The following is a 14,890-nucleotide window of genomic DNA, read 5'->3' on the forward strand; positions in this document are numbered from 1 at the left end:
AGAATTGCTGGGTCATATGGTAGTTCTGTTTTTAGTCTTTGGAGGGACTATCACACTGTTCTTTAGCTTCTGAACCACTTTACATCCCCACCAACAGTACACAAGGGTTCAAATTCCTCTGTGTCCTCACCAACACTTGTTATTTTCTGTTTTTTTCTTTCTTTCTTTTTTTTTTAATAGTCATTATCCTAATGGGTATGAGATGGTAGTATATCATTCTGGTTTGGGTTTGCATTTCTCTAATGGTTAGGCATGTTGAGCATCTTTTCATACGCTTGTGGCTATTTGTAATCTTCTTTGGAGAAATGTCTATTCAAATCATTTACCCATTTTTTTATTGGGTTATTTTGTTGTTCAGTTATGAGTTCTCTATATATTCTTTTATTTAAAAAATACTTTTTAATTGAAGTATAGTTGATTTACAATGTTGTGTTAGTTTCAGTTGTACAGCAAGGTGGTTCAGTTATACATATATACATATATCCATTCGTTTTCAGATTCTTTTCCCATGTAGGTTATTACAAAATATTGAGTAGAGTTCCCTGTGCTACACAGTAGGTGGTCCTTGTTGTTTATGTATTTTATATATAGTAGTATATATATGTTACTCCCAAATTCCTAATTTATCCCTCCCCACACACCTTTCCTCTTTGGTAACCACAAGTTTGTTTTCTATGTCTGTGAGTCTGTTTGTTTTGTAAATAAGTTCGTTTGTAACAGTTTTTTAGATTCCACATATAACTGATCTCATATGATATTTGTCTTTCTTTGTCTGGCTTATTTCACTTAGTATGATAATCTCCAGGTCCACCTATGTTGCTGCAAATGGCATTATTTCATTCTTTTTTATGGCTGAGTAATATTCCATTGTATATATACCACATCTTCTTTATTCATCTGTTGATGGACATACAGGTTGTTTCCATGTCTTGGCTGTTGTAAATAGTGTTGCAATGGACATTGGGGTGCATGTATCTTTTTGAATTATGGTTTTCTCCAGATATACGCCCAGGAGTGGGATTGCCGGATCACAGAGCTTTGTGGTAAGTTTTAAAATCAGGAAACGTGAGACCTCCAACTTTGTTCAAGATAGTTTTGGCTCTTCAGGGTTCCTTGAGATTCTATATGAATTTTAGGATGGATTTTTTTCTATTTCTGCAAAAATTGCCATTGGGATTTTGATAGGGATTGCTTTGAATCTGTTGGTTGTTTGGGGTTGAACTGACATCTTGACAATATTAAGTCTTCCAATCCATGAACACAGGCTCTCTTTCCATTTATTGATGTCTTTAATTTATTTCAGCAACGTTTTGTAGTTTTTAGTGTATGTCTTTCATTTCCTTGTTTAAGTTTATTCCTAAGTATTGTATTCTTTTTGATGCTATTGTAAATGAATTTTTTAAAAATTTCCTTTTTCAGATTGTTCATTGTTGGTGTATAAAAACACTACTTATTTTTGTGTTTTGATCTTGTATCATGCAACTTTGCTACTTTTGTGTATTAGTTCCAACACGTGTTTTTGAGAAATCTTTAGGGGTTTCTCTATATAAGGTCATGTCATCTGTTACAGAGATAGTTTTACTATTTCTTTTCCACTTTGCATGCCTTTTATTTCCTTTTCTTGCTTGATTGTTCTGGCCAGGACTTCCAGTACTATGTTGAATAGGAATGGTGAAAGCAGGCCCCCTTGTTTTGTTTCTGATCTTAGAGGAAAAGCTTTCAGTCTTTCACCACCGAGTAGGATGTTTGCTCTGAGGTTGTCCTATAGGCCTTTATTATGTTGAGATAGTTTTCTTCTATTCATAGTTTGTTGAGTGTTTGTATCACGAAAAAGTGTCACATTTTGTCAAATGCTTTTTCTGCATCAGTTGAGATGATCATGTGGGTTTCTTCCATCATTCTGTTAATGTGGTGCATTATATTGATTGACTTTTTATGTTAAACCCTCATTGCATTTCAGGTCACTTGGTCATAGTGTATGATTCTTTTAATGTGCTATTGAATTCTGTTTGCTCATATTTTGTTGAACATTTTGCATTAATACTCATCAGGGATATTGTTCTGTAGTTTTCTTTTTTTTGTATCATTATCTTTGTTTTTATATAATTTATTTACTTGTAAGTTTATATAATATACTTTCTAATAATGGCCGTTTAACAACCAGTCATTAAAATTCCCGAAAATTTAACAGTTGATTCTCATGAGTCAATGTGAGCTGGCTCCAGCATATTACTGTCCAGACTTTTCATGTGTCTTTTCCTTTTGCAATTTAGGCCACAGTAAATTGAGAGACTTACTTAATTTCTCATAATAATAGGAAGGGCAAGAAACGAAGGATACCTCTGTGTGTCAACTTATTTGGCAAAAAATAAAAACAAAAAACAAAACCCCAGGGCTTCCCTGGTGGCGCAGTGGTTGCGCGTCCGCCTGCCGACGCAGGGGAACCGGGTTCGCGCCCCGGTCCGGGAGGATCCCACGTGCCGCGGAGCGGCTGGGCCCGTGAGCCACGGCCGCTGAGCCTGCGCGTCCGGAGCCTGTGCTCCGCGACGGGAGAGGCCGCAACAGAGGGAGGCCCGCGTACCACAAAAAACAAACAAACAAACAAACAAAAAACCCCAGAACAAGTATTAAGCTGTGAGTTATTTTCCCAGTTCCCACCTGACTACATCATCTTGACAAAATGAAATTTAATTCTTTTTAGGGGAAGGCACTACATTCTTTATCTTTTTTTTTTTTTTTAAACATTGGCCTGAGTGCGTACTGTACTTGCATGGTCTCATTTAAATCTCCCAACAACGTAGGTGCTATTATTGTCCTCGTTTTAGAGATGAAGACACTGAGAGAGGTTAAGTAACGTACACAACGTCACACAGTTAGGCGTACAGCCAGAATTTGAACCAGAGCTGCCTGGGCTTCAGTTGTCATCTGAACACACATCGGCACATGCTAGGATATATGGTGCTCCATCCGATCCTTGGTTGCTGATACAGAACTGTGTCCCTTGTCCTCTGGTGCTGACTCTCTACAGCTCCAGCTCCACCTAAGTAAGCTCTAGCCACACCTCCTTAGAAGCATGGCATAAACTTCAGCTGCTTTACGATGCCACTCCTGGACCATGAGAAACTATGTAGGTATCTCAGGCATTAGTCACCTAGATATGCCACACAGTCATTTTTGATTCTCACTGGTCATAATGTCCTGTCATTTGTATATATTGTTGCAACTGACTTGCTAAAAAATGTTAAGCATTTTTTGTGTCAATGCTCGTGAGGCACATTAACCTTTTGTTGTAGTTTTTTGTTTTTGTTTTTAAATCTATTTCTTCTGGAGAGAGAGCTTTGGTAATTTGTGTCTTTTAAGGGACTTTTCCATTTCACCTAAGTTGTCAAATTTATTGGCATATAGTTTTTAATATTTCTTTGTATTTTAATTTCAGTAGAATCTGTAGTAAGGTTTCCTCTTATACTCCTGATAGTGGTAAATTGTATCTTCTTTTTATTCTAATTTGTCTGGCTAGAGGTTTATCAATCTTATTGCTCTACTCGGAGAACCAGCTTTTGGTTTCACTAGTTTTCTCTATTGTTTCACTTTTAAAATTTTCCTTCCATTCTGATCTTCATCATTTCCTTTCTTCTGTCTGCTTTAGGTTTAATTTGCACTTCTTATTCTAGTTTTGTAAGGAGGTAGAAGTTTACGTTATTGATTTATTTCTTAATTGTTGGTATAAATTTCCTTCAAGTGCTGATTTAGCTACATCTCACAACTGTTGATATGTATACTTCCATTTTCCATAGTTTTCCAGTGTCCATAGTTCAAAATATGTTCTAATGCCCCTTTTGATTTCTGCATTGACCCATATGATATTTAGAAGTTTGTTATTAGGTTCCAGATATTTAAGGGCTTTCTAGATCTTTCTGTTAATAATACTAACTTAATTCTATTCTGCTCAGATACACTGTATGATTTAAATCCTTTTATATTTATTGAGATTCGCTTTATGGCCCACAGTATGGTGTACCTTGCTAAACATTTCGTGTGCATTTGAAGCACGTGTGTATTCTGCATTTGTTGGCTAGAGTGTTCTAAAAATGTCAATTAGGGCAACTTAGTTGATAACGTGGTTCAAGCCCTCACTGATTTTCTGTCTACTTGCTCTATCAAGTATTGGAAAGGGGATACTGAAACCTCTAATTTTAATTGTATATTTGCCTATTTCTCCTTTTAATTCCATCACTTTTGTTTCATGTATTTTTGAATTTCTGTAATTAGATGAATAAACGTTTAAGAACGTTATGTCTTCTTGATAAAGTGATCCTTCTATCATTATGAAGTGACCTTCTAAAATTCCTGGTAATATTCTTTGCTCTGAAATGTACTGTCTGATATTAATATAGCCACTCTAGATTCTGATGTTAACATGGTATATCCTCCATCCTTTTACTTTTGTCCTATTTGTGTCTTTAGATTTGCAGTGTTTCTTTTTTTGTTTGTTTTTTGCGGTACGCGGGCCTCTCACTGCCGTGGCCTCTCCCGTTGCGGAGCGCAGGCTCCGGACGCGCAGGCCCAGCGGCCACGGCTCACGGGCCCAGCCGCTCCGCGGCACGTGGGATCCTCCCGGACCGGGGCGCGAACCCGTGTCCCCTGCATCGGAAGGCGGACTCCCAACCACTGCGCCCCCAGGGAAGCCCTGCAGTGGGTTTCTTGAAGGCAGTATATAGACGGGTTTTTCTTTTTTGATACCATCTGACAATCTTTGCCTTTCGCTTGGGTTGTTTAGACCATTAGCATTTAATATTATTGATGTGGTTGGGTTTAAATCTACCATGTTCATATTTGTTTTCTATTTACTCTGTCCTCTGTTTCCTTTTTCTTTTTTTTGTTTTCTTTTGGGTCAATAGAATATTTTTTACGATTTTACTTTATTTTCTTTCCTGCTTATTAGCCGTACCTCTTTGTTTTGTGATTTTAGTGGTTGCTTCAGGACTTAAGTATACATCCTTAACTTAGCACAGTCTACCTTCAAGGGTCATTATACCATTCTGAGTGTAGGATCAGGCCCTTAGGCCCTCTTCCTTCCCTGACCTTTGTGCTACTGTTCTATGTTCCTTCTCCTTGTGTTCTAATGCCATAACACACTTATTATTTTTGCTTCAAAAAGCCGATTATCTTTTAAAGACTTAAAAGATCAGGAAAAGAGTTTTAATGCGTACACATATATTTACCATTTCTGATGGTCTTTGTGTGCACCCAGATCTCTGATACCATTTTCATCTGCTTCAAGGACATCCTTTAACATTTCTGGTATCCGACGTCTGCTTGCGATGAATTGTCAGATTTTGTATGTATGAAGAAATAGTTCACCTTCGTTTTTGAAAAACAATGTTGCTAGGTTTAGAATTCTAGGTTGAGAGTTTTTTTGTTCAGTAAGGATACCGCTCCACTGCCTTTCAGCTTGCATGTCTTCCAGTGAACATCTGCCGTGATTCTTCTTTCTCTGTAATACGTCCTTTAAAAAATTAGCTATTTTTAAGATTTTTCTCTGTCATTGATATTTAGCAATTTGATTATACGCGTTAACAAATTTTCTTCGCGCGTGTGCTTGTGGTTCGTTGATTTCCTGAGGTCTGTGGATTGTCTTCATCACATTTGGAGAGATTGTGGTCCTTTACTGTATTCTGAACACCTAAGCCAGAGTGAGCCTGTTCTGACCACACCACTCCTCTGCTCCAAAATCCTAAGTCCTTAAAGTCACCTATCAGGCCCGCCACGAGCAGCCTCCCCGATGCCCTCTGACCTTACCTACTCCCCTCCTCTTTGCCCGTGCACCAGAGCCACACTGCTGTTCCTTCAGCAAACCAGGCACACCCCGACCCTTGCATGTATCCTCTCCACACCCCCTGCCCCATCATCTCTGTGGGCGCTTCTCAGCCCACCCTACCGGAAACGGCAACCTCCACCCCATCCTGGCACTGCTTCTCCCCTCTCCTTGCTTTACTTTCCCCCCCAATACTTACCATAATACAATTTAAATTTTACATATTCATCTTGCTTTTATCACTCAATGAAATTATAAATTCCATGAGGGCAGGAATTTTTTTCACTGTAGTAGGACCTAAAACATTCCCAAGCATACTGGGTAATCATTCAATAAATGATTGTTGAAAAAAATGAACTGGAAAGTAATTGCTCACATTCCCATGACCGGCCCTGCCCCCTGCCCTTTACTGAATGATTTTAATTAAAGTCACACAAAAGTTCTTGGGTTGAAAAGAAAAGCAAAAGACCACTACACATTAGTTTGTCAACATGTAATGCCCTGGGTTTATTTTGTGAGAATTCTATCACAATTTTTCCAGGTGGGATTAAAAACCTTAAGGATAATGTATGCCATTGGACTGGGCATTCAGACTTCGGTACTGACAAAGCACTAGTAGTAGTCTGTTAAGTACCATTCTCTTCACAGAAGAGAGGTCAAATATTTCCAAAGGAAGGCACCCGATATTTGTGGTTCTGGCCTCGCAGCCTTCTGGAGAATCTTAGAAGGAAAAAAGCTGGCTGGCTGTTTTTAGAAACTGGAATGATGATACACGTACAGCAATTACTGCATTCTTCTCCCTTATATCCTTTTTGTAAGAACAAGTAAAGAATGAAGTCTTTGAAACAATTCGACAATAAAAAAGTACAATTTTTTTCTTGTGCTAAAAAAAGGGCAAGACAACATAAACTCCAGTTGTAAGGACTCCATTTGCATACTTGATTTAACACTTTCTGGTGTGGAAGGAAATGGGACTACTGGGCTGTTTGCAGAGCAGCAACATAACATTAGTGCTTTAAGTACCAGAAACTACCCACAGCTCTGTGGGCAGGTGGGGATGGGAAGATTCAAGAGACTTCATTTTTAGCTCGTTACTTGTCCTAATGATAGTAGACCAGGAAGATCCCCATTTAACAGTACATTCCCCATTTTTAAAAAACTGATGCCTTTTTTTTTGTAAAATTCTGTATGTATGTCACCATTTTTTTTCACATGATACACAGAAAACTCAGGGACCCAGAGGGGAACCAAGTTATGTTATACCATTTACAAAATACCAAGGAGTCCACAGCTACCTAACACATTTACTACAGCACAGGAACCAATGAAGGTACAGTGTACAAAACTGTAAACACGGCACAATAAATAGATAAAACAGCAGGTTCTGCACCATGCACATGATGTGATGACACCTCATCTCTACACACTCTCACATCTCACACTCTTTGTTGCAATTTATTTCCCTCCCCCCCACCCCCAAGTGCAAAGCATCACAAATGAACATCTCTGTATTCAAGTAACATATATACAAGGGTATTACAAATATGCAGTACTGTACAGATAATTGCCGTATTCTTAATTTACAGATGTTGATTTTTTTCCCTATTAACAGTAAGAAAAGAAAAATTGAAGCATGAGAGATGAGCATTGCTGTCAAGTCCCCACAGCTGCCACAGAAACGCATGTGCTGCATTCCATCATCCCTTGCATCCAAATTCTACTGATGCATAGCACCTAATCAAGTCCCCGGGCTGCGGCTCCACTCCTGAGGAAGCTACGTCACCTCCATCGCTACTGTGTTGTCTGCTATGTTGTTTAGTGCTGGCTTTTCTGATTCATGATTTTCCCTGTTGAAAAAAGTTCAATAAATCACTTATCTGCAATCAATTTAACTTGAAATCAAGATGATCTTCCCAATAAAAAGTTTAAATCTTTTTAATAATAGAGATCTGACTCTTTTGGGACAGGATAGCAAGTAGAGGAGTATGAACTTTTACGGTTTATTATTAGGAACACACAACCGCAAGTCGGGCTTGTGTCCGCTGCACATTCCGTGGTCAATTACATCACCAACAAACCTGTAGTAGCACCCAAGCAACGTCGACGTTACAACACATGAAGAATAACCAAGCTTTAGTTTATAGTTCAATCTCCTCCTCTATTAAACCTTTCCTAAGAGTTTTAAAAAGGAACAATGTGAGTGAAGATCATTCATGTCAGGACTCTGAAGTCCGAGTTTTCTCTACGTGGAGCTGAGCAATCAGAAGACCAGGGTCCCCGCTGGCCCTGCCCTTTGACTGCCGACGTGCTCGGAGAGCTCAGTTCCTCCTCTGGGTCTCAGTTCCCTCATCTTTATTTATTTATTTTTAAATTTTATTTTATTTACTTTTTTATACAGCAGGTTCTTGTTAGTCATCCATTTTATACACATCAGTGTATACGTGTCAGTCCCAATCTCCCAATTCATCACACCACCATCCCCACCCCCCCGCGGCTTTCCCCCCTTGGTGTCCATACGTTTGTTCTCTACATCTGTGTCTCAATTTCTGCCCTGCAAACTCAGTTCCCTCATCTTTAAACAGAGGGGCTAAAGTAAGTGATACAAACGTTTCCCTTATACTCTGAGTCTCCCGCAGTTATTTAATTCTGTAGTGATGAAAACCACGTATTATACATTTAAGTAAGAGCTATAGTTGTTTGGCTAGCTATGACTAGACCCAGAATATTAAGAATGGATGAGCACTGAGCAGATGTGACTACCACTTAAGTTCAGAAGCAGAAGGGACGCACGGGTCCAGAAACTAAGAGCTGCAGTCTGTTGCTAGGAAGCCTGCTCCCTGCCCTGGGCCACTCCCAGCTGAGGAAGTCTACGTTGTCAGGGCGGCAGCCAAGATGCCTCAAAGTCCGGCCACCAACCACTCCAACTTCTACCACTAATCTTCCCAAATCTCTAGACAAACTAGGTTACTTGTTAACCTCTGAAACACATACGTATTTCCCCAACTCTTTTCTTCCTCCCTTCTGCCCAGCCTAGATGAAATCTGATTTTTTTTTTTTTTGTAGAACATTCCCAGAATATCCCTGGTGTAAAAAATATCTCTTATATGGAAATTATAGCCACACTCTACATGCTGATTTGACAAGCATATTATATTTTGTGATACCTCTAGAACAATTTTTACCTATTACTTACAATTAATATTATTTAACTTTTCACACTTTTATGCTCATCTTCTAACTCAACTGAAAACTCCTGTCTTTCTCTTTTTGTTTCCCCTCAAGTAGACAGCAAGATTTTAATTCCCGTTAATATTTAAAACCGAATAGAGCCTGAGCAAACATTCTAAACTGTCTACTGAAACCTAAGAAAACAAGTTAGCATAGAAAATAATGGTTTGATTAAAAGTTGACCTGGCATGAATACTGTAACCCTTTACATTATTTACATTACTAAGAGAGGCTTAATTAGTGTACTAGCCATGGTGGGTTTTATCAATTCTGTCTACGTGAGAAGCTGTGGAAGAAATCATAAGCAAAAGAAACATTCTAAAGAGAACTCCTTCGATCCAAAGGTGAAATAAAGAATGAGAATATTATAAGCTCTTATTATACTAAGTCATGTCCCACTCATACATGCAATATTCACTATACTCCCTTTAAAGTGCAAATTCTCAGCAATATTGAATTACAACATTTATCGGATTAGTTCTTACATAAATAAGGAATTCTCATCCATACATTTTTAATGTATATAAGGAAAAGAGCAAAAAACACAAAGAAATAAGCAGAGAGCAATGCCAGAGAATTTAAGTCAGATTTCATATTTTTCAAACACTTTGGGCTTAAATAACTACTCACCGTGGAACTGCATCTACAGAGGATGAAGATGGGACCTTGGAAACTTGACAGTTTGCTGCAGCAGCCAGCTTTAAGGCAGACGATGGGACAGCACTTAAAGTCCTAGGTATGTGTCGTGCGTTTATGGGGGCAAGAGAGTTTACAGTGGCGACTGATGAAGGTACAGTTAATCGGATGTTGTTCCCAATCAGAACCTGAGTTGTTGCAGAACTGGCAGCAGTCACTGGGTGACTCGGCGCACTGTGGGAACCCGCCGTCTGCGTCACGTTCGCAGGCTGTAGCAAAGCTGGCCCTGCCGTCGACGGACTCGTGTGGACAAGTGCCGGGGCTGTAGTACTACTGAGGTGTAAGCCCTTGTATACTCCTAGGGAAAAGGAAAGAAGCAGCTGAACAACCGCAACTCTGCTCCTTGTTTATTACAGACATACGTTACAAACATTATCAAAACACCTTAAACGACTTTATCCTCACCTGAGGCTGGAAGGACGCCATTCACCCCAATTCCAAGCACCACATCCTCCTTCATCTTGAATCCCATCAGTTGTTCTGATGTCACCAAAGCAGAAGCAGCAAACTGAGCGCTAGCAGAATCCAAAGTCTTGGAAACAAAACCCTGAAAAGAAAATACAAGACAAATCTAATCAGCATCACTTAGTCTCAAATTATTATTAAAGCGACACAGGTTACCAAAATCAGTCTGAATATAAATGAAAGTCGCAAACCACTGAAATATCTTCATCTCTCCGACAGGCATAAATTTGATTAATGTTCAAATCATCTTATAACTCAAGGATTATGAATTTTGATCTTCTTATGTGACAATATATAATATGGAATTACCAAAATAAACCTCTTATAATGTGGAGAGAGTAAACCTCCAACACAAAGTGTTGGACAAGAAATATGCTAGTAAAACATTTCAGTGATTTGCAATGAATGAATCAATTCATATAATTTGAATAAGTAAGTATGTAAAACTTCTTTCATCTAACTTACACATACATATACACGCGTGACCAAAGGCACCTTTGGGACAGTAAGATAACTATCTCTTTAGAACAGAAGGAACAAAACATCACATTCTAACTCAGCCTAGAAATTAAGAAGCCCCTTGAATTTTTTTCTTTTTCTTTTTCTTTTCTTTTTTTTTTTTTTGCAGTACACGGGCCTTTCACTGCTATGGCCTCTCCCGTTGCGGAGCACAGGCCCCAGACACGCAGGCTCGGTAGTTGTGGCTCACCGGCCCAGCTGCTCTGCGGCACGTGGGATCTTCCCGGACCGGGGCACGAACCTGTGTCCCCTGCGTCGGCAGGCGGACCCTCAACCACTGCGCCACCGGGGAAGCCCCCCTTGAATTTTTTAAAATGAATTTTTCCTCTAAGATGCTTAGAGACACGAATCTCAGCCTTTAGTTAAGCCTTAAATATGTTTAAATGGCAAACATTTATCATGCTTTTTCAAAAGTGATTTCTTTTAATAGTAAAAGAGGTTATTTTAGCATAAATTTTAATAATAATTAAAACTCTCCACATAGAGAGCTGGGTGGGGTTGTATATTAAAGAGGTACGTTCACAGACTACAGGTCAGACTTGAAGACAGGGTCTCCATCTCATCTGACTATGCTTTTCAGTTTTACTTTTTAAAATAGGGAGCAGAGGGCAACAGCTTCTATACTCACCTATAACGTTCTTTCTAAACCCTGTACAGAATGGCTATGATGTAGGTTCAGGTGAAAGCCACTTTTCTGCTGGTTAGATGCAAGGCTCTATGACAACAGTTGGTAATTAGAGACGAACTCTGGTGGGAAACCATGAGGGATAATCATAAGACAGACAAACCCCTCACCTGTGGCGTGGTGGTGGAAGAACTACTACTTGCTTGCTGTTGCTGAATTTGTGCAAGCTGCTGTTTCTGCATGAGTGCCAGCTGCTGCTGGTGTTGCTGGTATTGTTCGGCTGTAAACGCTGAACATAAAATGAGAAAACACTTCATAAAAAGGCATGGCTATCACACACATCTTACAGTACACTTAAACAAATTTTAGCATTTAAGAAAAAACTTGCGCAGAATGAAAGCATTTTAGCATCCTGTTAAAGATCACTTCCGAATGAAAATTTCAGCATTTTTATAACCACACTTAACGAGAGTGGCTTGAGTTTAAAGAAAAACAAAATGAAACTTTCCGAGTTGCACATAGGAAAGAGCAGTGCTCACTTCCCAAGTTGCAAAACCATTATTTTTTGTAAAGCTGTGACACTTGTGCTAGACAGTGTAAAAGGTGATACCAGCTTTTTTCATCCGCATATTTGAAATTCAACTTTGCACTGAGCTTGAGAAGAAATCTGATAATCACCATTTAGCTTCTCGTTTATTCATACTACTGTCCCAATGCATTCAGATGATCCCTAGCAGTTCTGTGTAGAAATACTAATTGTTCTACATATTTTCTAATTTTAGTCATTACAAAAATTTCCTTCATATCAAATATAAGGTTGTTGGTTTATTACTTTTTTTTTTTTTTTAAAGAACCCATCCTTTAAGTTTAACAGGAAGAAAAGAGGCTCCAAAGGTTAATTAATTATCCCCACCCAATTAACCCACCTGGAAAAAATCCAGTCAATAAGAACGGAGATGTTTATGTTGGTTTACTGTACAGAATGATGTCTGAGGAAAGACACTGTGTTATGCTACTTATGTTTGTCTATGGAGAGCTCAGTTCTAAAAAAAACAAACAAAAAAATGTTCATTTATTACTCCCCCAAAAAGTGTGTGCAGTTTTTAAAAAGGAAACCTTTTTCTTTTTTTTTTTTTTTCGCCAATTTAAAAAAAAGAAAAAAAAAAGCACATTTAATCACAACATCTGACTTTAAGGCTTCTTTTAAGAAGCCTGCGATGATTGGGTAAGAACTATTTAAAACAGAAAAAAAAAGGGTTATCATGCATCCCTGGGTACTAGGGAATCTATAAATCATGCATATTTCCTCAATCTAAAGTTTAATGTTTTCAAAATACTGTCAGCAAATGTGCTGTTGTCTTTAAAGACATTTTGATAATTTCTTTAGAATACTGCTTCATCAAGTTTTGCAATTTTCACTTATAACTCATAAGAATCTTTATCCCCCAGGATACAGCTTCTACCTAGGACACCTACAAAATGCGCAGATAGATGTTAAGTAGAAATTCTACCATATTTTGAACGAATCAGAAAACTGTGAAATAATGTTTAAGAAAACCTCAGAAGTTGTTAGTATTTACACAGGCTTTTATACTTGCGCTGAACTAATTTCTTGGGTTACAAAGGCAAAAAATAATTTCTTGTTGGAAAAATTCTACTTTTCATTTTCTTATTTTGGGTGTTACAAATCTGTTTAGTAGATGTATATCCTTTGATGAGTTTCTCTTCCTACTATGTTTGTAATTCTCAGATCTGAATTCTACCGGAAAAAGCTCTTATTGATAATAGGATAATCCCTAAATATTGACATAAACTTTCTGTCAACGTGACCATTTCCATATAACAGAAACGTGTTAAATCAGAACTTGAAGAAAAAAAAAATGCTGCCCTGAAAGAGTGATTATAATTAAAACAATATCTCTATGTTGAAAAAGAATCCATAAAAGCAATTGTTTAAAACTAAAGATCCTTAATTTATTAGATAGGTTCGCTAATATGTTTTTGCGATTTCTACTGTAATTTCCTAAGCTCGAGTGCGTTGCCTAAATCTTGAATTTCCTGGTAGGAGATATTTAATAAACTTAAAAAAAGAAAAAAAAAAAAAGGACCATTTCTGGAAGGTCACGTCATTACACATCTATAAAACAATAATTTAGCATTCACTGTTAAGATCTATATACAAAACTCCATTTATATGAATGAAAATGTTCTTTTGCAGAATTCTGCTGGTATTTGTTTTAATTTAAACATCAGCAATATTAAATTGGAAATCGATTTGAATAAAGGTTCTAAATATTTTTGCCCTATTTAAATCAACATTTCACTCCTCAGTCTCTGAGGGTTTTGTGAATTTCACTTTTTTTAAACAACTGTTAACTTCCTCCAAATATAGATTTAGAAATAAAAATGCAACTGACATTTTAGATCACTAATGCTCACTGAGATTTTAGATCCCTATGTTAGCCTATTTCTTACATATCTCTATACTCCAGAGTCTAGTTATAAAAATTTCCCCTGGACATTTTTGGTAAATGTTCTAGAAGAAATGCACAGAGTAACATATAAGCTAGAAGTGACGGTAATAAAAACCATGGGTCTAGGGGCCAAGAGATCTTGATTTTTCCTTCATTCTCAGCTCTGTCATAACTGGCTGAGTTCACCTGAGCAAGTTATTTAATCTTTTGGGGCTCAGTATGTTCATCTGAAATACACGAGATTAAATTAGGTCATCATTAAAGTCCTTTTCAAGCCATGAGATGCTAAGATTTTATATTTCTTCTGAGAAATAAAATTCCAATCTAAAAGGCTGTATGAATGAGTAGGAAAGCTTGGACAAAGGTAAGGCAGTAAATTTGGGCAAATAAAATCTGAGCTGGGTTTTGCACTATTACTTACACAGGAAACTGAGCAAAGTCTAACCAAATGCTAAGTGGAAATAAACAAAAGTGAGCATATTTCCCTGTATCTCTAACAAGGTAAAGTTTTTAGGTTGTACGTCTACCTCCAGATATTGTGTGGTAGTCAAGTTTGCAATTCACATAAAGATGGACAAGGTGGTTTTGAGGACAGATCACCAGACCTAGAATCAGAATCATTTCAAAGGACCAAAAAATTTTAGATCAGGAGGGATTCTTGGTGATTTCCTTCTATAATCTCACACTAGAGATGAAGAAACTTTCATCTGAGGTCCCAAAGATATTTAGTAGTGGAAGGGGAAACTAAACTACCCCCAAACCAATGAGGTTTTAAATATAAAAAGAAATAGACAAAAGTTTGTTTTAGATTTAATTTACAAAAAATAATCAAACTTTTTATGTACCAACAGTGTGCATAAAGAAATCTCATCTATAGAGCATCGGACAGACAGGGGTCTAGGGAGGCGAGCAGAGTCACGGGAGGGGCAAGAGCAAAAGCTGAGAACCGGGAAGGAGCACGACAGGACTTCAGATATCTGGAGGACACTACGATGTGGGCGAGCAAGAAACCTTACTCAGGGTGCTTCCAAGGGCAAACAGGACCTGCAGATTTAAATTTAAGGAGGC

General features: G+C 38.0%; 1 protein-coding gene across 2 annotated transcripts in view; it reads right to left on the reverse strand.

Moving 5' to 3' along the window:
* Positions 1 to 6,306: 6,306 nt before the first annotated feature.
* Positions 6,307 to 14,890, reverse strand: part of EPC1 (enhancer of polycomb homolog 1) — a 66,056-nt gene continuing 57,472 nt past the window's right edge. Inside the window, exons 11-14 of one of the 2 annotated variants that reach the window (XM_024116360.3) lie at positions 11,519 to 11,637; positions 10,145 to 10,286; positions 9,674 to 10,037; positions 6,307 to 7,662 (exon numbers count right to left, since the gene is read on the reverse strand). In XM_024116360.3, the coding sequence (XP_023972128.1) occupies positions 7,590 to 7,662; positions 9,674 to 10,037; positions 10,145 to 10,286; positions 11,519 to 11,637 (698 nt within the window). In that variant the 3' untranslated portion in view covers positions 6,307 to 7,589. Of the gene's footprint in view, positions 7,663 to 9,673; positions 10,038 to 10,144; positions 10,287 to 11,351; positions 11,439 to 11,518; positions 11,638 to 14,890 lie in introns of those variants that run through there. The other variant, XM_028496280.2, reaches the window with a different exon arrangement.

This window comes from Physeter macrocephalus, chromosome 11 (genome assembly GCF_002837175.3).
Source record: "Physeter macrocephalus isolate SW-GA chromosome 11, ASM283717v5, whole genome shotgun sequence".
NCBI classification, from domain to species: domain Eukaryota; kingdom Metazoa; phylum Chordata; class Mammalia; order Artiodactyla; family Physeteridae; genus Physeter; species Physeter macrocephalus.